This window comes from Anas platyrhynchos, chromosome 15 (assembly GCF_047663525.1).
Source record: "Anas platyrhynchos isolate ZD024472 breed Pekin duck chromosome 15, IASCAAS_PekinDuck_T2T, whole genome shotgun sequence".
In the NCBI taxonomy this organism is placed as follows: domain Eukaryota; kingdom Metazoa; phylum Chordata; class Aves; order Anseriformes; family Anatidae; genus Anas; species Anas platyrhynchos.
This window is the reverse complement of record NC_092601.1, coordinates 16227312-16252207: the sequence shown is the minus strand read 5'-3', so window position 1 is coordinate 16252207 and position 24896 is coordinate 16227312. Positions and strand designations below refer to the sequence as shown.

General features: G+C 42.2%; 1 protein-coding gene and 1 long non-coding RNA gene across 3 annotated transcripts; both read right to left on the bottom strand.

The window, feature by feature from the left end:
• Positions 1 to 571: 571 nt before the first annotated feature.
• Positions 572 to 23982, bottom strand: WIPI2 (WD repeat domain, phosphoinositide interacting 2). Of its 2 annotated transcripts, none has more exons than XM_027469084.3 (12): positions 23652 to 23982; positions 14445 to 14527; positions 10070 to 10239; positions 8703 to 8799; positions 7992 to 8089; positions 7422 to 7514; positions 6578 to 6648; positions 5547 to 5654; positions 4582 to 4746; positions 3491 to 3598; positions 2136 to 2233; positions 572 to 1284 (listed from the first exon to the last, which is right to left on the bottom strand). In XM_027469084.3, exons 1-12 carry the CDS (start codon positions 23723 to 23725, stop codon positions 1172 to 1174), a joined length of 1278 nt encoding a protein of 425 aa, XP_027324885.1. In that variant the 5' UTR covers positions 23726 to 23982; the 3' UTR covers positions 572 to 1171. The 2 variants fall into 2 exon arrangements, with proteins under 2 accessions (XP_027324885.1, XP_027324884.1); XM_027469083.3 differs by having other exon boundaries at positions 2103 to 2233; positions 23652 to 23981.
• On the bottom strand, positions 14534 to 23378 carry LOC139998743 (uncharacterized). The gene is made up of 4 exons (XR_011803599.1): positions 19489 to 23378; positions 18437 to 18621; positions 17051 to 17217; positions 14534 to 15388 (listed from the first exon to the last, which is right to left on the bottom strand). It is a non-coding gene; the product is annotated as an uncharacterized lncRNA (long non-coding RNA).
• Positions 23983 to 24896: the final 914 nt, after the last annotated feature.

The window sequence follows — 24896 nt, the reverse complement described above, 5'->3', positions numbered from 1 at the left end:
AAATAAAACAGGAACGTGATTATCCAACAAAACAGAACCTAGAAGATCTTTCAAAATCATTTATATTTACATCAGTATCTGGAAAAAAAGTCCTGAACCTTCACCATTGGAGCAGTACGCTCAGCCCCAGACTGAAGAGAAGCAAGAATTAAGAATTACACCCTCCAGCTGAAAACCTTAAGGCTGTTTTAAGTAATGGGGCTGTCATACTCTGTGCAGTGACTTCTATCCAGCCTGACAGAATCATTGCTTTGGATAATTAAAAGAAGTATAAAAAAAGGTTATTGCTACTCTGCCAAGGAAACAGAACAACTGACAGGAGAGAAAGTGCATTTGAAGTCTTTGTCTAAAAGAAAAAAAACACAAAACCAAACAACAACTACCACAGGCTACAGACACCCGAGCACTATAGGTGTGAAACAAGTCTCTAGCAATTCCTTCTTCATTCTAGCTTTCCTCCTACCACAACTTTTTTTCTTCCCTGTAAAGGCACTTTCTGTATTCTACATCCTCATGCAGGGAAACATTTCCAGTTTTCCATCCCAACAAACAGAACACTCCCACAAATACACAACATTCAGAAGGAATTTTAATTAACAAAATGGTCCAGGAAAGGGGAGGGAGAACCCAAAAACAGGCCAATGCATTTGAAAGATTGCATGTCAGTCACTAGGTATGCCTGCAAGCCCATGCACAGGAAACCTTTTGGACCTTTGTCAGTGCAGAACTAATCTCAGCTTCCAGAACCACTTCTCTACTCCTTCCTTATATAAGCTAAATATTATATACATATATAAAAAAAATACAAACTTGAGTTTGTTATAAAGTGGCTTCTCTCTCTCTCTCCCCCTCCTATGCTTGCTTGGCACATGAACGCATGCAAAGCTAGTAGGCTCCGAGGGCTGCACAAACAGCAGGTTTTGGCAACAAAAAAGAAAAACAACAAAAAACACAGCTAAAATAGATAAGCAAGATTAAAAGCCACTGAATTGAAAACCATATATTTTTCCAATGGTATAGAATTAGAACTACAGCTACGACTTAAAACGGTAAAGAGTCTGTCATCCTCTCTCCCAACTCATGTCAAAGTTCATAGCAGCATAACACGAGATTCCTCAAGAAACATCAAGCCAGTGTTCTCTGCTTCAGGAGTGAGTTCACAGGTCAAAGTTCAGTCTGTCCGAAGGATCATGGGGGGATGCTCACTGTCTTCATCCAATCTGAGCGAGTTGGTTTCATCTTCCAGGCAAGCTCCACCCACAGCACCCAGGTCTTCCGTATAGGCTGCAGGGAAAGGGATTAGTTCAACAACCAGCACCACAAACCAAGGCTTGGATCCAACAGAGTCAGGGATTCCAGCTGAAGTACCAGACGTTATTTGCAACAGTTTCACTGCCACCCTATGTTTGCCTTCATCATGACCATGTTTCTCCAGCAAAGAGCAGTTTGTGATCAAACTTTGCAACTACGCAGCCTGCGTGCAGTGCACATTGTTGCTTTAGGCAGACTGATGTTTTTATACCTTTCACCCTTTCATTACAGTTGCAACTGCTGTATTGAGCAGCTCTGAAGCACCAACCTGAGTGCTGTACAGGGATGGTAAGAGCTGTATGCACAGGCTCCACTCACATGGAACTCCAGCATTAGACAAATACCGAACCTTTCAATTTCATAGAACAGCAAGGCAATCTAAAAGGTCACAGTTCCCATAATGGAACTACAGGAACACTTAACCAAAAAAAAACAACCTAAAAGAACCCCTGTGACTATAATTCAGATGCTTTGTTCTGCACCCAGACCTCCTGCATGAAATAATTGCATTACAGCATCTGAAGAACCATTCAGCGAATACTGCAACTATTACTGAAGTAATTGACCACAAATTGAGACAAAGCTCTACCCAGAAAATAGTGAAGATGAGCAGTTTATCTATAGGAGGCTACCGAACATCACAAGTGCTCTTTTCCAACCACTCACCAGTGCTTCACATCACGCTCATAGCTATGAAAAGCTCAGTGTTGAAGCAGATGAGCTCATGCAGCCATCTAGAATGATGCAAAATGCAGAGGTGCTCCCTGCCCCATTTCCAGCCTTCTCCTTACCATGCCTTGTGGGTGAGGAAGGCACATATGTACCTTTAGTCACAGCAGCACTGTACGTCTGTGCTACCAACGGCCGGTCGTGGGATGCAGACTCCAGGATCTCGTTGGCTGGCTCCATGCTGCCATCGAGCCTACCAAGCAGAGAAAAGTTAGCTGGAGAGGTGATCTGCCTAGACATAACACAGCTTTCCTTGACAGCTACGCAAGAATATGCAACACATATACATGCAACACATACGTTGCATACACATGCAACAGGAGGGATATGATCCCTTCAGGGATGGCAGTTATCTTTTCCAATTGCCTGTGCTCTGTCGTAATACAAGGAATATTCCAGAGGACTGTCAAGAAGGCATCTCTGTGAATATACTTCATATTTAACACTCAATACACGGCAGCAACATGTTTGCCTCTGAGACGACATGAGGACTTAAACCCTGCTAACTGATGCTAGGAAGAAAAAGACTCAAAAGAACAGTGCACATTTTAAAGAAAAAAAAAAATCAAAGTCATTCCTATCAGCAAGGTTACAGATTATTTCTTGAGCTTTGTCCACAGTAGAAGCTGTTGCCTCACATACATATCCTGGAAAACACTCTAGTGAAGGTATTAGAGCATTTCAGCTATTACAAACCTGATAAAAGCTTCTCTTTACCAAACTTCACTTTGTTTACAACTGAAACTAGAGATTGTGTCTTAAAACTTTCAGATAAAGATATTATTTGTAACCAGTACTGTAGACTTGACCAAAGTTGCAAACCTGAATTGTCATCATAAGTTTCTGGCTTTAAATCTACAATTCATCACATAAGTAATCCAACTGTATTACCCTATCTGTTCCCTTCAAACCTCAGAAAAAAACAGGGCCTTGCATATTTTCCTTCAGTATTCTACAGTATCACTACAGAACATTACTTCAGTGGCCTATAGGCAAAGAAGTTCAGTAAGGACACCTGTAGAAAGAATACAGATAAAATTTCATAGGCCAGATTCCCCTGTGTGAAGCCAGAGTTACACATTCTCATCTCTGTAGCCACTTCACTTATTGATGAAGAGGATGGTGTCAGACCTTTCAAGTTCTTGTCAAAGTAACTCAACTCAAACTGCCTAGTAAGAGGAAATAGGATCAGACAGCTAACAGCAATTGATTTTTCACTGCAATTGGACAGTGCTAAGTTTCTGCTGGAAAAGCGGTGCTTAGTGTAGAAGATATTAAGAAGAAAGGCCCGGGGGGATTCTGAAGTTACTCATTCATGTCAGAGGTTTCAAAAAGTAGGTTAAAGAAATGAGCTCTAAGTTAGACTTCTGCAGCATGAAGCTAAGTTTAAGAACAAAGCGGATTTTGTGAAGAAATAAAAAGCATCAGTCCTCAGTTAGTGCGGACTTACTTGTGCTGCTTCATTAGTGTGCACTCTCCTCCTTCTTGGGGGTCTAGGTTGTACATGTAGAGATACCCATCAGCAGCTCCCACCAATAACCGAGGGATCTTCTGGATTCTAGAAAAGATATACAGGAGATTAGTAAAAGCTTGTGCTTTGTATCAGCACACTCTACTCCCCTCCTGAGATTTTAAGCCATTATTTTCCACAGTTGCTTCTAGATGGGGAATATTGTTAACAGTGGCATAGACTGAGCACCTAGGAAAGAACTGCATATATAAAAGCAAGGCATAATCACAATGTGGAGCTAATAGGATGCCATGGGAATCAAGCAACTTATACATAACCCAGGAAAGCAAATTGAGATGTTACCATCTTTTTACCAGCTTTGTGCAACTCCAGAGACAAGTATTCTAACGTGAAGTATCTACTTATTTCAGAACTGTTACAAGGTTTAATTATTGCTTAAAGCATGCTTTGAGATCAGAGGAGAGAACAAAAACATGAAATCAATTTAGCATAGAATCTACAGAAACACACAAAAAAGTTCACTACTGCTCAGGTTATTGCTTTGGTAGCTGTGCCAAAGAGGCCCTGCCCTTTGGTGAAGGCAGAATAAAGATTAAAGTTGAGAACTAAATGTAATGAATGCTATACAGTTTTAGAGACAAGAATAACAGGAATATGCCTTCAAAGATTTCTTTAACCGTTACTCTAGACTGCCTTATTTTGCTTTATTTTGCAACTGACACAAAATACAGCATTATTTCCCCTAGCACTAATAGAAGCAAATGACTTAAGCCTATGCATCTGTTCAGCCTTCATTCAAAAGAAATGACATCTTTAAACAATGCTTAGAAATAGTCTATTGCTGATCCAAATATTATGTCTTTCCCTCTCCTCCTCAAAGGACTGTGAGATGTTAGCTCCAACATACAGCTTTTAAACCAGCGGAGGCTTTGAATGCACTACAGGTGACCCACTGCTCTGCGTACTACCAATTTTGACAGAGATAAGGCATGTCCCCCAGTGTCAGCCTCTGCATAGCTCAGCGTGGCGACCCAGTGGGTGGTGAGTGCAAGCTCTGTTTCTTTACTCACGTGGCAAGTGCACAGATGTTTTTGTGCCCACAGAACGGCAGGCGGACTGTAGCAAAGGCTCTACCCTGGTTGAACATTTCTGTTACTTGTGAGGGCAGATAGCTTGTGGAGGCCATCAGCACTTTTCCAAAGTAACCTGTCCAGGTTGTAGGCTCTTCCTGAGGTCTACAGGTTAGAAGAAAAAAAACAGAAAATCATGTCCAACTTTGACTTTACATTGGAGAGAAAGGTGTGCAAACATTTTGAAACATCTTTTCATTTTCAAAGATATTAAATGGTTATTTGTTTTTCTTCAGAGATAAAGAACACCTTTGAGAACTCAATGCACTCCATTTACGCTACAGGGCATGGTGTGTCCTGTAATACCCTCAGCCTGTTGCTAAAACATGTTCTATTGTAAATTGATACTTCTGTTTATACAACTGTATTTCATAACGGTTATTATACAAGAGTGAGATCTATTACAAGGTGCTAAACTTCAAGGTTTTATTCAACTGTTTAATCAGTAACAAACCACTTACACAAAAATATAAGTAAGACTCTTTTCAAATCATAAATAGGAATGTTTTACAACATGGTGCCTTTTAAAGCCCTATAGGCAGCTGGAAGATATTGTTGAGATAAGTCTTCCCATACAGATAGGAGAAGAGGTAAAAAAAAAAACAAAACAAAACAAAAAACCAACAATGGTCATTGAAGACACTCCACTGCCCCCACATTCTTCTGCCAAGGTTGCCCAATTCCCCTTTGTCAGAAATACTCTTCCTATTCATTAGGAGAACAGCATGCACATCAGGAGCAGCTGCTGATTCATAACCGACTTGTTATGCCCTTTACATTATAAATGTGTTCAAAGGAAGTCTGTCCACACTTTGACTATACTCAACAGGAACAGTTTTCTCCAATTTGTAAGCCTTTTCCTTGGAGACAAAAAATAAAAAATCTACGGCACCTCTGAAACCTACTTTTCTTTCACAGTCTCAAGTTTGAAGATATGCACTGTCTCCGTGTTACTGGATGCAGACAGAAACATGCCGTCCATGCTGAAAGCCAATGAACAGATGCTCACACACCTAGGTGGAAAAGAAACCAAAAAATACTGAAGCATTATTTTTGACATATATTTGACATTGTTTTTGACATTCTAATACTGCACTAACTGGTGAAAGCAAAAGCTCCTGTTAAATGACTCATGGCAACTGATTTAAATGAGAATATTATTCCTCTGTTTTGGTAGGTAGGAGCCCTTCTGCACATTCACCACTAAGGAGCAACATAGCGTTCACACCAGTTGTACTGCAAGAGCTGGGAGGGACTGTGGCTGCATAGTAAAATCACCTGCAATTTCTCTCAGAAGAAGAGGAGCATGTGACTTGCAATTAAGCCAAAGCATATGGCTTAATAATTAAGCAGATTCTTCAGTCACCAATGCTTTGTAAATAAAAGTAGTAACTCCATAGTAAGCATTTTCTGATGGCTTCTTAATGCACTTCAGGAGCAAGATTCCCCTTAATGACATTTAATTGACATATACTAGACATTGGGGGTCATCTAGTAAGAATTTGAACTCACTCTTACCTCTGCATAAAGTATATTAGAGCTACAGAGTTACTGCTACCACAAACTACAGTACCGTGTCACAATGACTTGCAACGGCCCCGGTGCTAGCAGGATTTAGAAGAGCAGGAAAATTAAACACACTGATTCCACTTGCCATAAGAATACAGTATCTTACAAAAGGTGGCCCACTTTGAACAAGTTCCTTTACCAGTGAATTTCTAAAATGCAAGAGGAAGTACAATTCTGGCAGGACTGATTCGCAGAATAAGCAAGTCTAAAGTTGGAAGACATTAAAACTGTAAGTGTTATAAGCATACAGGCAGGGATGGAAGAAGATGACAGCAGGCAAGAATTAGGATGATAGCTCAACTGCACAGCATACCGGAGATCTACTGTAAAGAACAAGCTTCTGATAACTACCCTGGCTGAACTTTACCTCTTCACTCCTCTCCGGAATTCAAAGAGTTTCTGTCCCTCTGGAATGGAAAACACTCTTATCACTGTCCCCTGGAAGGGGAAGAAAAAATAAAATCTTTCATTATCATTTCAAGTTTGTGCACTGTGCATTAGCTCTGGTGAGCAGAGTACATACCATTCTGCTGTTAAATTACCATAGTTCACGCACCCCACATACTAGCATTAAATATTTTCGGAGCTTGTTTGAAGGATGTTTGAAGAATCGAGAAACTATAAGGTGGGAGCTACTAATATACAGTACAAGCTTTGCATCAAGAACAGCTCCTCTTATTAATCTTTATCATGAATATGATCATGTTAACCACAAGTATAGTTACCTGGATGTCTTTGGGCTTTTATCAGGTGAAATCATGTTATATCTGTATAGTTTAAGCTTATTATCCAAGAAGCAGAGGCTTCACACCTTGTAATTTATACAGTTCACATAGACCATTTGTCATCGTGTGCCAAAGTCAGGCAAAACAATTCTCTCTTTTGACTTTAACTGTCTTGTTTTCATTAGGAAGATAGCATCAAAGGAATGCAACTGATTCCTAGTATGCATCCCACACTAATGGGAAAAACACTTGGAGGACTGCCCTGATTACAGCCAGATTAAAATTTAAATAACCTTATTATCCAGCATTTCACAGCATGGAAGTTATGTCAAACATCATTAACAGTTTAACTTAGATTTGTTGTTATAACTTTAAGACTTTTTTTGGTACTTGCACATGGTACTGTGCAGGCTTAAAAATGAAACTCATTTAGACCATTTTAAGTAAGTTTATCATTGCCGGCAAGTCAATAAAAGGACGTCTTACCTTTTCTGATGCAGTGGCAAGTTTAGTACCACTTGCGTCAAAAGCCAAAGCAGCCAAGGGACTATCATGAGCTGGGATCATATTAGCAGCTCTCTGCAGGAGCAAAACGATAAAATAGAACCTTAGTAAAGCACAGGTTAAAAGCTCCATGTTCACAGCTTAAGCCTGCATATGCAAGAGCTGTCAGGACAAGTATGAGCCTTATTTACGGACAACTGCTTCAATCTGTTTCAGTAACTGCTAAGCAAAATACACAAAATTATTACTGAAGCATATGCATAGAAAGTCCAAGTGGTAGCAGGCTACTTAAAGACAATTCAAATAAAAGTGACTGTCCATTTATCTGCTCCACCCATTTGCTCAACTCTTCTCATCAAAGCTAGTAGTCTTACTTTCCTTTGTTGACATTCTGTGATGCCTAGGTATAATGGGTACCTAGGTAAAATGGATACTGCAGATTGTCATGGATGGACCAATTACAAGTGCCTAGTAATTCTTCTCTGAGCAATTGAAACTATTTCCAAAAACTGCATCTTTAGAAATGGAAACAGCATGCACGAAGACCCTTACCAGATTGATGGTGTCAAAGACCTGCACTTCTCCAATAGTTGCACTCCCTGGATAGGCCAGGTAGCAGTTGTCATTATTTATTGATAAAGCACACAACCCTAGAGGGAATATAGAAAAACAAAACCAACAATGGTTAGAATGAGGCAAATTCTAAAACTTACACAACAAAACTTTCTATGTTCAAATATTGCAAAGATCAACTCAAATCATTCTTCAATGTACCAACAGACACAGAACAGGGAAGAAAAAAATATCGATTGCCAACCTGCAATGCATCTGTTCAACACAATTACTAACAAAGCCTAATAGAAAGTATAATACTGTCAGAACTACAGTAACCAATGAAGTAGAAGAAATTCCCAAGTTTGCCCTGACTCCTAAAGCATACCTGACATAGTTTTTATCTGTACCAAGCACTGGCAATGTGTAGCTTTTAAGTATCTGTATTGCTTCCTCATGATCTAAGATTGTAACCATAAGCACTAGGAGACTAGAAAACTGGGAGAAAGCTGTTTAAGGCAGTCTGCTGTTTGTTCTTGGAAGCCCCGTTGGATCGAATGGGTAGGCTTTAAGCCAATGCTCACATATTTATTTATAACTTTAATTTGAAAATAGAATTAAGAGTGCTACAGTTCCATGTTGAAAATGTCATGTGCAGACAGAACACGCTTTTCAGAGTAACACTAGCCTCTGAAAACAGGACTGCCTTACCTGCAGGATTGGGAGGTGTCTCCCGGATTGTATGCAACACCTTCATGTCTCTTATGTTGTGTATATATAGAGACTCTTCCAGACATACTATCAGCCTCTAGATGTGGGGAAGATGAAATGGTGACATGAAAAGAGAGTTTATACGGAGTTATCGACCCTATAAAAAAAATTTGTATCCAAAATGCAGTAGGCACCTTCCAATACAGAAAAGGTTGTACCCACCTGATGGGAAGGAATAAGAGTCTGACAGAAGATGCACAAGATACATCTCTTGGCAAGGCTTCAACAGCGCAATACTACACTCGGTCACTTGAACTGACCAGTGCACTCGACTTTTCTCAACCATGCTAGTGCAAATTGATTTAAACGGAAGTTATTTGTATTACTAGATCAAGTCAGCAAGCCAGAAACCTTCATCTACACCTATTTCATTCTTATTCTTTACCTGCCCATATGTATTTCCCCGCCCCCAAGAGGCCAATTCACATGTGGGCCCAATTTCCTGCTTTGGCTAAACAAAAATATACAAGGCTTTTTAAACCCATTTATAGACCCTATTACTCACTCACACTCATTTGTAATTACTCACAGTCAGTTGTGAGGACTTTTTTGTTGTTTTAAATTAAGTTCTTCAGCATCTCATTTACCCTTTGGTGACTACATCTGGACGACTGTCTCAAAAAACATTGTTCCTCTAACACTACCTCACGATGCCAGAAGTCAACTCAGCCACCCTGTCCCTTATGATTTTAAACAGGAGTCCCATTCTCTCATCCCCGATTTTGAGAGTGGGAATGGACATTAAGATAATTTCATCCTTCAGATGCCATTTTCTCTACTTTGAGTGACACGGTTAAAGACAGAAAATTATTTGCAGAAGAGCCTACCGATGACTTAGTACTACTTAGCACCACCCTACTCAAAAGACTTCTCCAATTCAGTGATACCATTTTCTTAAAAATTCAACTTATATTTAAAAATGTTACAAAAAAGCTAACAGAATTTGAAGTTTTGTCCTGAGCAGAAGCTGTTGGCTTCAGCTACTTTTACAATTAGGATCACAGGACGATTCTGGCTGAAAGGGACCGTGGCAGGTCTCCAGACAACCTCCTGCTCAAAACAGGATCAGCCATGAGGTCAGACCAGGTTACTCATGACATTCTTTCTAACGAAACAGACAAACACAGAACCAAAAATTCTTAATCAAATACCGTTACTCAGATGCCACAAAATTTTACAGAAGCTACAGGTGGAAAAGTAAAAATTAATTCCAAATAGCAATTCTGTCACCCAAGGAAAAACCACCAGAAAGTGCCAGCACAAGATCCACAGCCCCTCCCCTTGTTTTCACTCAAATTATCACTCACCTGCCTATTGAGTTTGACAGCCAAGATGGTGTTGGAGTAACTGTAGTTGCAAATCTCTGTCCCCTTCTTGAAGTGACAAACTTTCAGCTTGCGTGGAGCCTTAAGGCTGACTATGGCCACCAGACTACTGGAGAACAGCCTCTCCACTATGCACACATCTTCTGTGTCAGCTGGGGAATCACAGGAAGGGAAGGCAAACAAACAGGTGAGATTTCAGGGAAGGACAATGATGTGTATGTATTAATGGGAAATATCGTTTAAGAAAAATACAGTTTAAGAACAAACATTCTGGCACAACAGCTCAGAGTTAAGGTGGGATGCAGGACAGGTTTCTAAAGCAGAAAATCTACCCGGTGAATGCCAATTCACAAAGGCCATTTTTTACCCCCAGGAGTCATAGAAGTTTGTGCTTGAGAAGTGTCTACTCCCTGGTGTGCCAAGATGCAACTGGAAAAAAAACATCAAGGAGACCAAAAATCAAGTTGTCAAGTTCCAGAATCTTATAATATTCTCTAATCTCTGAAGAAATCTAGGTAAGCATAGGTGTTCCTTTTTTTTTTTTCCCCCTAAGGCAATGCTACACACGGAAATATTTCTGACGACAAAAAAAAGTTTCTGCATGTCTCCATGAAGGAAAAAAAAGATTACTCAAAGAAGCTGGAAATCTCATTTGTTCTGAAGTCCCTCCACCAGTTACCCCAGCACTTGTGTTTCTCCTCTCGTGAAGTTTTCCTCCAAAAGCCCCCCAAGACAGTCTTCACAGCACTCTAGGCAATCAACAAACACACTTCAAACCATTATGGTGGCACTCCGAGCACTTGAAAAGTCAAAGAAAACTGAGAGCCTACTCCCTTGCTGGATGAATGGCAGTCAGACACAGAGCTAGCCGTACGTATGCTTTTGAGACTAAAGCAGAATGTGCAAAAAGCTATTGTATGTCATGAGAAAGCAGGGGAGCTTTCCCAGCCTCTGTAGCTTGCCCGCAGCTGCTGGCTACATCTGCCCTTACAGGGCTCCCCTTACGGGGCTGAAGCAAGACAAGCAACTGGAGCCTTTGGCATTGATCCGTGGAAACAACCAAACTTCTCAGAACTCAGTGTCTGGATTAGGTCAATGCTTAATGTGTCTCAAACAGTAAAATTGCCAGAAAATAAATACATAAATAAGTAACCTTATTTCTGAAGGCTTCAGTTGGCACTGTTCTCATCACCTATGACAAGAAATCCCTGAAAAAAGTTCTTACATTCTCAGTGTGTTACAATGCCACCACAATGTGATACATCTGTTTTAAAAGCGCCCAAAGAAAGCAGTTATTTCAAGAAAAAGAACTGAAAATATTTAAATTCTGTACATGAGAGCGAGAGTGACTGAGCACAAAGAAGCAAGAGCCTTCTTGTGGCAAAGCAGCAGGTTTATACTACGCATTTTCAGTCTTCCATGCGACATAATTGACTTTTATCCAAATCTAATAAACAATATGGTATTTTTCCAAAGAAGACAAAACTGTTCACAGAGGCTTTGAAAATTCAATTTCCTCACTTTCGCAAGAGGGATAATGCGTTTTAGAAACGACTTTGTTTTCAAGGAATTATTCTCCACTTTCCTGATGTCACACACAACACATGAAAAAGAATAATATAAAAATCCACTTCAATAACCACACGCACAGACTTCTAAATGCAAAACTCTGTGCTCCTTGAACCAGGCAAGTAACATAAAAGGCTCTCAAACATTTTACAGCACAGGTTATCAGTTTTCCATCTAAGCTTGGAGTCCTTCATACTAATGGCATCGTTTTACAAGAGACAGAGAAGACCGGCACATGAAGACCCAAAAACAGAGTCTGATTGCTCCCCGCTCCTTGGGGGCTAGGTGGAATACTCAGCTTCTTTTCCCATTCAGGGGCAACCACGTTAAGAGACAGCTGCTGGGACTTGTTTCACTCCCAGGAAGGCAGGAGAACTGGTATTTCAGAGTAGGAACAATAGCAGAGATCAAATAGAAGTGCTGTCCCACACTGCACCGATGCAGATTAGCCAGCAAGGAAGGCATGCAGGAGCACTGTCAAGAATTAAGCTGCTACAGGCAAGGCAAAAAAAAAAAAAAACAGAACCAAAAAACCCCCCAAGTTTTCAACAAGGAAAACACCTAAAAAGTGGAGACATGCCTGGAGTTGCATCATAAAGAGACTTATTACACTATAATACGGTCACTTTTGAGAGAAAGTCTTTGTGATAATCTTTTAATTAAATTCACTTTAAAAATACAGGATGCACCCCTGTTCCTTTGTCTTCCCCTAACAGGAAGGAGTGATAAAAAGAATCCCTTCACAACTGCCAAGTCATGTACACCTCCTAATGAGCAACCATTCGAGTGAAGTACCAGGCTGTACTGCACACCCTATGTCCAGCTGACCTAAATTAATCATATTTTTAATAGCACCAGTTAAGTTCTATAGCAATGCTGCTCATCAGGTTTTCTTTTTCACCCCGTTTGTATTCTCTCCTTTATGCCATGCAAGCGAGGATTACCAGCAACTCAGACCGAAAACACAGCAAGAACAAAGAGCAGAACTGCAAACTGATTTAAGCAGCGGCAGCGAGGGAAGAACAAGCAAATACGTAACAAGATTACAGTTTCATAAACACAAGCATGCAGCATCACAGACAAGAGCTGGTTAGAACCAGCTAGATTACGATCAGCTGTGCTTTTATTTCATTTTTAATCCGGGAACATGAAGCAAATTATAAACATTCATTAAGCCTTAAAGCACCCTCTGATATAATACTTTTTTCTACAGATGGATCAACTGAGCAGGGAGTTTGGTGATTTATAGTCACAGTAAAAGTCAGTGATGGGAGCAAAGAGGCTTTCCATTCTTTTCAGTTGCTCTTTCAAACACAGGACATCTAGAGTATATTTTATAGCTTACTTCAGTCACCTACCTGAAAACTTGTAAACCAACCACATGGAAGAGAAGGGTCCTTAAAACTGCTCACCCAAAATGATGCTAAGTCTTCAGAACCCCTTACAAAGTGAACTGAGGGGCCATGTGTGATGGCGAGGCCTTAAAATACCTTTCCTTGCTGACCGGAGGTACCCAGAACACAGGACACCCTCCAGCCCTGTGCCAAGGTTACAGCCTTGAACATGCACAGCTGGCAAGCCCCAGACTGAAAATTATTTAGCGGCATATAAAAAAAAGTCAAACACTTCAATGTATGCCCTATGAGCAACCTTTATCCCATTTGTACTTTTTCTTTCAATTACTATTGAGAAGCAGCAGCTCTGTGAAGTTCAGTTCAGCCTCCCTCAGTATGTTTATTCAGTGTCTCACGTAACAGGAATCATCTTCACCGAGCCTCTGGGGGTCATATCAGGCCAGATACTCCAAGTGCCTACCATGCTACAGAAGTCAGGTACCTAAATTCAACAGCCCCAAATGGAATTCAAGGCACCCATTAACCAGTACAACCAGACCGTGACTCAAGCAGGCAGATGGAGCTGCAACGCAATTTAACCTGACCACGGGTACCTAATTTGAACTCCACAATTACTTCTCTCCATTAACTGTACACAGAAACAGGCTGTCACCAGAGATAATAGGTGATCTGAGTCACACACCATTTTCAAATTTAAGATGCCACAGGGTCAGGTCACAGGGAATGAAGTCTGAAGACCACTCTGTTGCGTGGCATGATCCAGTAGGATCCTAGCATAAACACTGACACCACAGCCATGGGCACTGTTCACATGAAGTTTATACCAAAGTATGGATGCTCATGCATAACATTGCCAGGATTCTCACTGTCATCTCAAAAAAAATAAAAAAGAGGATGAACAGTTGGCAAAACAGGGGATACCACTTCCCAAGGCCTCCCTCCATGGCATCTCATATCCTACTTTATGGTGATCAGTTATTGGAATTTAGATAGTTCAACATTTTGGATGAGTAAAGTTGCTGCTATCACGCTCAAAGATTAGGATTTAAAAAAAATAAAGCTTTTTTTTTTTTTTGATAAAAGTGTATTAGTGGTTGCCTGCCCCAACAGCCAGTATAAAGACCCAAAAGCCACCTGCACAGGCAGATTTTTTTATACCCAGATGCTATGTAACCTTACTACTGGTCATAAAAATCAGAAAAGCAAAGAGTTTTTCTCTTGGCTATTACCAATTTTCACAGGACACCAGCTAAATTTAAATATATAACACTGGCAATGTTTTGCCCTGCTAGCAGCAATTGTTTCGTGTTTGTTATTTCATCATACGCTTAAGGATCTTCTCATGTGACTTTAACAATCCATGAAAAAAATGAAACGTCATCTCTTCCTGAAGTCAACCAAGGGAATAAAAAAGAAAAAAAGAAGATACTCACTGCATTCATAGATCTGCTCTAATTTGTCCACAGAAGAGAGAGAGAAGAATTTGTAGCCTGATTTACTGCCAACCGCAAGGGATCTGTAAAAGAAACAAGTCCGTCAGGAACATAAACTACATCAGCTGTGAATTACCCTTGGACAGATTCTTACCCTCTTCTACACCTCCAGCTAGGTTAGCTCAGTAAGAAAGTGATTAAAAAGCACCAGACAGATAATTTCCTGAACTCTGAAGAGGCCAAATAGCTTCAGAATTACCCCAGGTGTGGAATCCTACTTCACATTTGATGACATTACAGCCCACAGCTTACAGCCTACTGCCCAGCTCTTACCAGTGATTTCTCTACACAATTCCCTGCAAACTGAAAGCTTTAGTGTGGAGGGAAGAGGACTTGAATATTGCAACGCAAACCAATTACATCATTGCCTCACCATGAGAGGTGACCTGCAAGACCTTTTCAAGTGAGACTGTCTGGGGATTTTTTGCACTTTATACTGTAACCTTCATCAACCACCCCAAGAGAGTTCTCATATAAAAAAAAGGAATTAAATACTGCCAGCTCTAATTTTCTCCGGTTTTACTTGATGCTATTCTAGCATCTCTGCAGAACATTGTTACGTCTCAGTCGTACAAATACTCATGCTGAATCTTTAATCAGAGGCTCTTTCAGAAACGCTAGTCGCTGATGTTAAACAGATTTTAACAATAGAATGTTAAAAAAAAAAAAAGGCTACGAGCTCTTCTTTCCACCATTACTCAATTTTCACACTTAGCTCATAGACCAATTGCTTTTCCAGTCAAAGACAGGTCTTAAATTTTTTGCTAAAAAAAAACTTTAGGCTCATCTTGCAGCTCTTTAAACACCAAAGCAGTGGTCAATGGCACGTTATTTTCCCCTCTCCACGTGAAGGATGATTTTATGACATAGAAGAAGAAAATCAGCTGTAAATACAGTTATACAGAAGTGTGTCACTATGTTTACAGTTCATATATATATATATATTTTTTACTGTCATGACATATGGAAATAAACTGATTAATTTCCTGCAAGTTGCATTTCAATATGCCAAACTGTGGCGATTCAATAAAACACTCAGACGCAGTCCTGCCCATCACTATGCCAAACTGTCCCCAGCCCATCAAGATGCTTCACATTTCAGATGCACTAATAATTAGTCCTGCATTTACAACACAGATCCACCGATTTCTTGCTCTTCATGTATTTTTTCTTACGGCTCCGAAGTGAGCCCATTTTAGACTTCAAGGTCCCTAGAAGATTAAAAATTGTTCCTAAAATGTCTTATCCTCCAAAATTAAGATCCCAAGTTATAAAATCAACTTCTGCATGATGGTATAATGTTCTCTGCTAGTGAAATAAAAAACAAAACAAACAAAACCACATAAACTGGAACAGTCTGGTTAAGAAATTATACTTACGAAGATTTAAACCCTCAAATTAAAAGATGCACCATCTAGGCAAGAGAAATAAGCTTCTCCAGATGCAATAATCACAACAGGGGAAAAAAGATATTAGGCTTAGAGATAGCACAGCTATGATAAAACCAAATTTTGTTGCTGCTCCTCTAAGTCACCCTTGTAATACGTTTAGTATTACATATAGTAAAATAAATTTATTCAGGCAAAATTGGTACGTTCTGCAGGCTGTATCTGATTAGTTGCTGAAGACACTGCATTGTTTTTCTCAACTACTTTTGTATAACTTAATGAAAATCCAAACTGTAAAAACATGAAAATGCAATTCAAAAAAAAAAAGTTATGCATCTGCTTTTCTTAGCTCATCTATTGTTTCCCTCAAAAGAAAGTTTAACACAGAATGACATTAGAACTGTCACTTCAGAGGTAAACAAGCACTCATCTGAGTTAAAAATAAATGGTGTCACAAGACTCCTTGCAATATAAACAATCTACAAAAGGCATAGTATGGATTCCTTGTGCAGAATTCCAGATTGCCTGAAAATATATTAAAACAGCTACCAAGTTGATTCCTGCACTGTATTTATAGCTTTAAACACCAAATAATGCTGCATCACTGAGTTAGTGACAGTATCACTGAAACCAAGAAGCCCATTTTTCTCGTCCTACTGACTACCTACACTCCATTTAAATCATTAGACTGAGTAAAAGCCTAAAGAATGAAGGCACAGAACAGATCTTTCCATCCATGGCAACTGCTTTTTATCATTTCTTTCTGGATCAAGGTGATGGTGAAGTCACAAAACATCTGTTTAAACAGCAAAGTTTCAGTTTGTGTCAGCATAATTAAACCTGTTTCAATACACAAGCATAACTACAAGACCAACCATTTTCCTTCTAGAACAGCATTCTTTTGGAGGGCTTTTTATCCCTCCCCCCTTTCCTTTCTTTAAGGCACTCTCAAATTACTTCTTATGAAACTATTGGGAAAAAAGGGCCTTTTATACGTAGTAAGAGAATCCACTCAGCTAAGTTATACTGGTGTAATCATAATGATTTAAATCCCCCATCTTCCCTCACACCAATATTACACTTAAGCCCTTAAGACACTCAATAGCTATCTAAATGACCAAATCCCACAAAACAAGTATCTAGGCAAAATTACCTCACCTCCTAAAAATGTGCAGCCATATGGGAAGAAAAATGATCAATAAGCCATTCAGCTAGTGCTCAAATGGACAGTGGCCAACAAGAAGATACTGTAGTTTATCAGAATCTCCTTTTACAGTGCGGGTGTTCTGCTTTATTATCACCAATTTTCAGAAGCTGAGGAGAGACTGAAATTGAAAATAAAATCAATATCCAAAAAAAAAATTGCCTTTTTTCTTCTAACATTATGCCACACCGGTATTTTTTAGCCTATTACGTGTAGCCTCTATTACAAGCCTGATTTGTAGACTTTGAGCCATTTCGTCATCAAGGTTTTCTACTCAGTACAAAATTACCAATATAGCTGTGATTTATGAAACCGTGTTTACTCGCTTTTTTCAAAGATAATACTGTTGTCTGATCCAAGATTACATAAATCTTGAAAGCATTTTCAAGAGCAGCTGTCATAAATAATTAAAACTAACCTCATCAGGCAACCAGTGCTTTGAGATGTTTCACACATTCATTTCAAGGAGCTGACATTCTCTCTAAGTGCACTCACCTAGAGTGGGAAATCAGCTGGTTCCATCTCTCCAGCTATTTTAGAACAAGTTTTTTCAGATGGGTTAGAAAGTGGTACAGGTTCTCTTTCGCTTCTTTAATATACATACAGAAGAAAGAAAACCAGTTTTCCCCTTTCCATATCATAGAGGACTTTAATTATTAATCAGAAAGATTCTACGTTAATCAGAATGATTCTACTAAGGGCAAGTCTCAAAGATTAAAATCAATTGCAGCTGCAGTACAAACATGACTCCAGAAGTTATTGCTATTTTAAATAACTGGTTAATTAAACCTACTTTCATTCTGATGCTGTCTCATTATACTAATGTTCCAACTCATTTCAAATCCAATGTAAATTTCTATAAGGAAGAAGCCTTTGGTGAACAAAGGCTTACGATGGAGAGGGGGAAAAGAATAATAAAACAATAAACAATGAAATGACATAAGGACAGAATTACTGGAGGAGCTTACTTAACTTTTGCCTCTCAAATGGCTGCTGGAATCAAAGCTGTAACATCTTATAGGTATGTCCCAACAGAGAGGTCAAGAACATCAGTATTTGGGATAGGAGGTAAACACAGAAGCCCACACATTCCAACAGATTTATAAGGAACACTGAAAACCTACAGCTTTTCCCATTGCTCTTAAATTATAAAAAATAATCCCACAGATTTGCTGCTACAGCAAAAGGAAACCTCACTAGCCCATTACTTAACATAGAGCAGTAGGCTGGGATAACAGAAAATTCATACTCCAAGCAAACATCACTACTTTCAGAACACGTTTGTCCACACTCACACTGCACAACAGCCTCTCTCAGCCAGAACCATTAGGCAAGCCCACCTCTGCTGATATTCCCACTGCAACAACAGCAAGCAACATGACAAGCGATTGCTTCTCTCAGCTATCTTTCCTGAACACAAGAGCTACGTGATCTTTCTCTCTCTCTCCTTCCTTCTCTGTTTAAAGTCTCCTCAGAATAAAGCTCTCTGCTGTCCTCAAGGACCACAAATGAATGACACCTGAACCTAGGAGAAATAAAAGCAGAGAAGTGAATGCTGAGTGCCCAACCCTTGGTCCTCTCACCACAAGTGGTTCAAAGATAAAAATGAAGACACTTTTAATACAAATATCACATGGCACTTATAATAAAAATTCCGCAACAAGAAGCATGCTATATATCTTTAGAACTAAGAATGTTTGCTTAGAACACAGAATTAAATAGATTTAGTCAGGCAAAAAAAGGGGGGGCAGCATTTAATCAGCAGGAACAGACATATGGACCGATACTTGTCCCATGTAACTCCATACATAAATGGAAGCAGAGATTAATGCTGACCTTGGAAATGAGGCTTATCAATGTTTTCATTAGGAACCCAAGCACAAGGATTTGTTTTGTCCTTTTGTGAGTAGTCTGTTTTCAAAACTATAGTGACTATTTTGTTTCTGAGTGCTGTTTCTTGGTTACTTTCTTTTAAAAAGGTGATTAAAGCTTCTCTGAAATCTGTTGATTGCATTATGTCACTTTTTTTGTGTGTGTGTAAATAGAACCTGAAGACCATTTAAGTTAATATTTTTATTTTTTTCCAAGAGCATTTCTCTGGGAATGTTTGTGTAACAACGTAAAGACAGTACCACCAATTTTAACAGTGACAGTAAACTTTGAAATCTTCATGTTATGTTTTGGTTAAAAAGCTTGCCACTTCTCATGAGGCTGGACACAGATACACTTACAAAAACTTAAGCTCACCTCACAGACACATGTAAGCTTTAAAGAGCATAAAGGAGCTGTGTAACATAATAGTTCTCCCAGAAGTAACATGAAGAGCACTCAAACTGAAGCAGCACTCTTACCAAATATCTATCATTAAAGATTTGCAACCGCTGAAACATACCTAGCACCAAGGTCACCGACTCCCTCCTACTGCCCGGTTCTGCTAGGACTCCTGACTCCCAACCAGTTGCTTCATTTTTATCTGTGAGCTGGAGCTTCTGCCTCTCCGAGTGCCCGTCAGGCCAAGTTGTGCAATGACTGATTCACAGGGAGAAGCATAAGGCCCAAAAGGAGCACGCTAACATCGGCTGGAAGTGACCTTCTCCGTGTTTTTACTTAATGAAAACGTATTCTATCAAGGAGAACCCACAAACCGGCCGCTTCTGCTTTAGAGGTGGAGTGTTTTCAGGCAGAGTTCCAGTCCCAGCCAATAATTCAAAACCCTCAAGTAAATAAAGCTGAAGGCAACACGGAGTAAAGAGGCACGACAACCCTTGTAGTAACAGATACTATGCCACGAGACAATGTCACTACACAGAGCACCTATGAATGAACATGAAAAAGAGCTTAAGCAGGAAAAAATAGAAAGCTAAAAGCAAGATAAAACATTTCCCAGTTGTTGCAATTCCTGGTGACTGAAAAGCTACAGCAACTTTCCTGTTGGCAATATTCTTTTAAGTACCAGCAAGCCAATTTCGGGAGTAAAACCCATCCCTAAGCTCACCTCCTTCCTACATGAGGCAGTAATTAATTATCAAATCCTCCATTAAGCCCAGAAAAGATTAGGCTGACACCTATTCTTACCAGCAAGAACTACGATCTTTTTTTCTGATGCACAGCAACTGGCTCTGCTGTCTAGGTAAGCCAGGCGGATCTGAGCAGGCGTGGAGCTGGCACCTTGCTGGAGGTAAAAGCTTTACTGAAATAACAACGCACCCCTGTTATTTTTGTCCAGTTCTGTCTGTCAGCAAGTTTTCTAATTGCTGGAACACACCTTAAAACGTGATGTGAGCCCTGCTGGCTGGTGAGATGTAAACAAAGCTTGCCTTGCACGTGCTGACCGAAACAGCGTGCAGTTGCTCACCTTGCCCGGCTCAAAAAGGACTTCTTTTACTTGGAATACAAATTTAAACTAAGTCAGCTTTCTGAGGCCCAGCATGGGAAAGTAGTTAATTCCCAGTTAGTTCTTTTCAGCTCTTCTCACCCAGTAAAGAGTGACCTTCTAGATACTGATAATAGCATGATAATAAACCCAGGCAGCTGACCGCTTGTTTCGCTATTCAAACGAGAAATTAGGAAATATCATAGGTGGAAAAATATAAATAAATCATCAAAAACTTTAGTTTAACATGTGTAAAGCTTACAGTTTTACACTTTTTTCTTGACCAGATTTCTTCTGAGACACTACCAGAAAGACAGGATACCTATTCCACATTATCCATCTGCCTCCTTTGTTTCAAAGTGGCCTTTTACATTATTCCTCATGATTCCAAGACAACAATATGAACAGGAGCCTTTTCCTATTTATATAGTCTCTATAATGGATATCTGAAAACCCCCAAAGACAGTAGGATGACAAGACTTAGTACTCCAAGATTTTCAATCACAGAGACATACAGGCCAGATTAGGATCATGTAAGATAATTGTATCACCACCAAAATTCTCATCAGATATCTCAGGGTGTTGTACATATATTATCTACACACACGCATAAACACACAGACACACACAGAGCTTGTTCTGCCCACGCAATCGACATTCGAATGCTGAATACCAAAACCAAATTGGCTATAGCACAGAAACTGAGTAATACTTTCAGGTATTTTTGAAAAGGACATGGGAAAAATAACAAAGTTACACAATTGAGGTTTAGAAAAGAAGGAAATTATTACTCCCTTGTCCTTCCCCATCTTCCTAACTCAAAATTAAAAATAAATCACACAGAGAAATGTTTCAAGGTGTACAAGTTAAGGAAGGCCTAGATAAATTTATATTACATTTACTTTTATTTTATTTCAGTCTCAGGTCTGGTCTGAAGGCAAGCCTGGCACTGTTTTGTTCAGAAGAAATGTATATTTTTTGTCACAACTCAGTGACCCGTAAATACATACAGCTCTCACCAAAGGTAAGGTGCAACCAAAACCAGGCAGTTGCTTTAAGGAAGAAGTGGTGAAGCTTTTAGAACACCACGCGGGACAGCACAGTGAACCTCAAGAACTTCTATAATGACCTCTATAAATCACAGCAGAAACAGGTGACAGATTTGCCAGGTGTGATGACTTGGTTTTATCTGGTAATGGGTAAAAAATGGATGGTATCTGAACACAGCATGGGCACGCTTCATACGTGGAATGACAGCGAGCTGTGCGTGGTACTCGATGAAAAACACGAAGAATAGTTGGAGAAGTCTTTGAATCAACACACTGAACTGGTAATGAGTTACTTACAAATGCACAGAAGACTCTCTCCCTCTACCTTGTCACTTATCATACATTAAAGTCTCCTGCCTCAGGTCTATCCAGCTCCAGTTGCTCAGCTCCACCCCAGAATCTCCAACACAACCCACAAAAGCAGGGTATTTCCCTCCTTGGTGTGACCCTGCTCCAGTCTTCTGGCCTTCAACATCCCCACTCGCTACAATCCACGATGAAGAGAGCCAAAGCTTTCACAAGGGCAAGGTACTGCTTGTAAGACTAACAAACAAGTTGTTTAAAAGTCACCACAGCACATGTGGATTACATTCAGTGATGCCAACCTGAGATCATTTCCTCTTACTCACTTCCTAAAATAAAACTCCTCCTTTCACAAGTTCTTTTGGTTCCTTCCCACTGGTTTCATCTCACTGATATTTAAAACAGCCAAATCCTTCTCCAGTGCTCTGCTTCCAACCACCAGCAGTTCTTGAAACGGAAAGCATTGCTCTTCAATACCCCACAGATGAATTATTATGCTCTGATCCAAACGTACTGCGACTGTCAAGTAACAGCAGGATGTGTAGCATGAACAATCCGATCCTTTGTAGATTGAAACCAATTACGGAAGCTAAACGCAAGCTCAAGGACCATATGAGAAAGACCTCTTTCAAAATGAAAACCCAAAAGAAGAACGAGCTCATAAAAATACCTTTACACCTAAGGCATGCTGCTTCACCAGAGAAGGCAGGTGAAAAGACAAGGGCTGTATGAAAAGACAGCACCAGTGAGCTTTGGGACTATATCTGGTAGCTCCTAGGAGACCTGGGTCTCTCCTACAGGCTGGGCATCAGCACTAAGCACAAAGCACCCTCCCTATCGCTCCTGAAGTGCTAGAGAGCAAGGCTGAGCTCCCCTGGGCAACAACCAGGATGAAAGAGAAGGCACAGTGCAGCAAGCCCAGCTCGAGCAGTGCCTTCACTCTCAGCTACACGTCCCTGCAAGCGTAGCCTCACACCCTGCAGCTCCACACACAACCCTGGGGACACAGAAGTGGGGGCACGTGTGATGCTTCCTACCCCCTCCTGCAGCCACAAAGCAAACCCAGCCCCACAACGGGGCAGCTCGGGCAGATGCTGTGAGGGGAGCATTTGCAGTGGGATGGGGTGGAAGCAGCAGGGGGTGCTGGTGGTAGTGGTGTGTGTGAGAAATGTCCAGCTCCTCAGGGCCTCTCCTGTCCTAAAGGCCCCATCATTAGGGCCTTCCCTGCCCTAAAGATCCTGCACCCTAAAGAACCCCCTGCTCAGGCCTCCCCCACCCTAAAGACCCCCCTAACAGGGCCTGCCCCAAACCCTGAAGACCTACCCCGTCAGACCTTCCTCGCCCCCTAAAGAATCCCCATCAGGGCCTCCCCCTCCAGGGCCTTCCCCCCTCCCCAGGCCCTCCCTCACCCCAAGGACCCCCCGCCCTAAAGACTCCCCACCAAGGACCTGCCCTATCCCCTAAAGACCTTCTCTGTCAAACCTCCCTCACCCCCTAAAGAATCCCCATCAGCACCTTCCCCTCCAGGACCTTCCCTCCTCCCTCAGAGCCTCCCCAGCCCCAATGACCCCCTCCTCAGGGCCTCCCCCACCCCAATAATCCCCACCCTAAACGCCCCCCTCCCAGAGCCTGCCCCACCCCCTAAAAGCCTACCCCCTCAGACCCCCCTCACCCCCTAAAGAACCCCCTCAAGACCCCCCCCCCCAGCACCTCTCCCACCCTAAAGCCCCCCCTCAGGGCCTGCTCCACCCCCCGCCCCCCCCCCCCCTCAGCACCCCCACCCCTAACACCCCCCTTAAAACCCCCCACCCTCATCCCACCGCCCCGTACGTGTTATCCTGGTTGAAATTAGCAAACAGCAGGTGCCCGCTGCCGGCCTCGCCGCTCTGACCGGCCAAGTTCATGACGGGACGCCACAGGCCTCACCGCCCCCGGCCGGCGGGGGCGTGAGGGAAGACGGTGGGCTACTAGGGGCCGGGCCGGGCAGGGAGGAGCCCTCCTCCCTTGCACCAAGGACCGGTCCGGACCTGCCTCAGGCCTCTTCTCGCCTCAGCCCCGGCGGCCCCGGCCCCCGCTGAGCACCCGCGGCCTCCCCATGGCCGCCAGCGCCTTGTTTACGCCCTCCCGCCCCGCCGGCCACCGTCCGGCCTCTGCGCATGCGCGCGGCCCCCGGCGGGGGAGGAGCCGCGCAGGCGGCGGGGTGGCGGTGGTGGCGCCGAACTTGTGTTAAGGGGGGGTGTTGTGAAGCTAAGCAGGGCACGGGGGGGTCGGTGGGTGGATGGGTGGCTGGAGGGTGAAGGCGCGCAGAGGAGTCGCGTCCGCACTGAGAGGGTGGGGGGGGGGGGGAGGTTTTGTGAAGCTAAGCAGGGCCCGCAAGGGTAGGGAGGTGGATGGGTGACACGTGAGGAGCACAGCGTTGCCTGCTGGTGGAGGAGCTTTTGTAAAGCTAAGCAGGGTCCAGCGGGGTCGCCGGGTGGATGGGTGACAGTGAGGAGTATCAGCGTCCCTGTTGTCCCTGCTGTCCCCAGGCAGCGGCCACTCGTTGTCGCCGTGGGAGCGGCCAGCCCTGCACGGAGCCGCCCCCCCGGTGCCTTTGCAGTTCCTCCTCGTACCACCGGAGGTCCTCCAGGCTCAGCGGATGTGACAGCAGGGGGACAGCGGGCCGCGTGCCCTGCTTTTGGGGCAGCGAAATGGGCCTGCCCTGAGGGGCCCCGGCTGGCAGGGGGGGACAGACAGGGGCACTGGGGTGCGGGGAGAGGCTCTTCAGGGGATAAAACGAACCACCGAGGACGAGGGAACTTGGAAAATCTAGAAAATTGCATCAAAATCATAAGGCTTGTGTCTGGAGGGAATGAATCCGGGACACAAGCCCCAGTGGGATTCCTGAACTGGTGTCTGTGGCGCTTGGACTGGTGAAACTGGGGGGCTCCAGCACCCCCTGTCACACCTGTGCCACACACGAGCCATCCCACACAGGCTGCTGGTGCCCCCCTAAAGCATAAGGGACCCCCTGGGATCCCCACCATCGCCCACCCTCACCCCCAGCTGCTGCCCCCGGCCCTCAGCTCCTGCTGC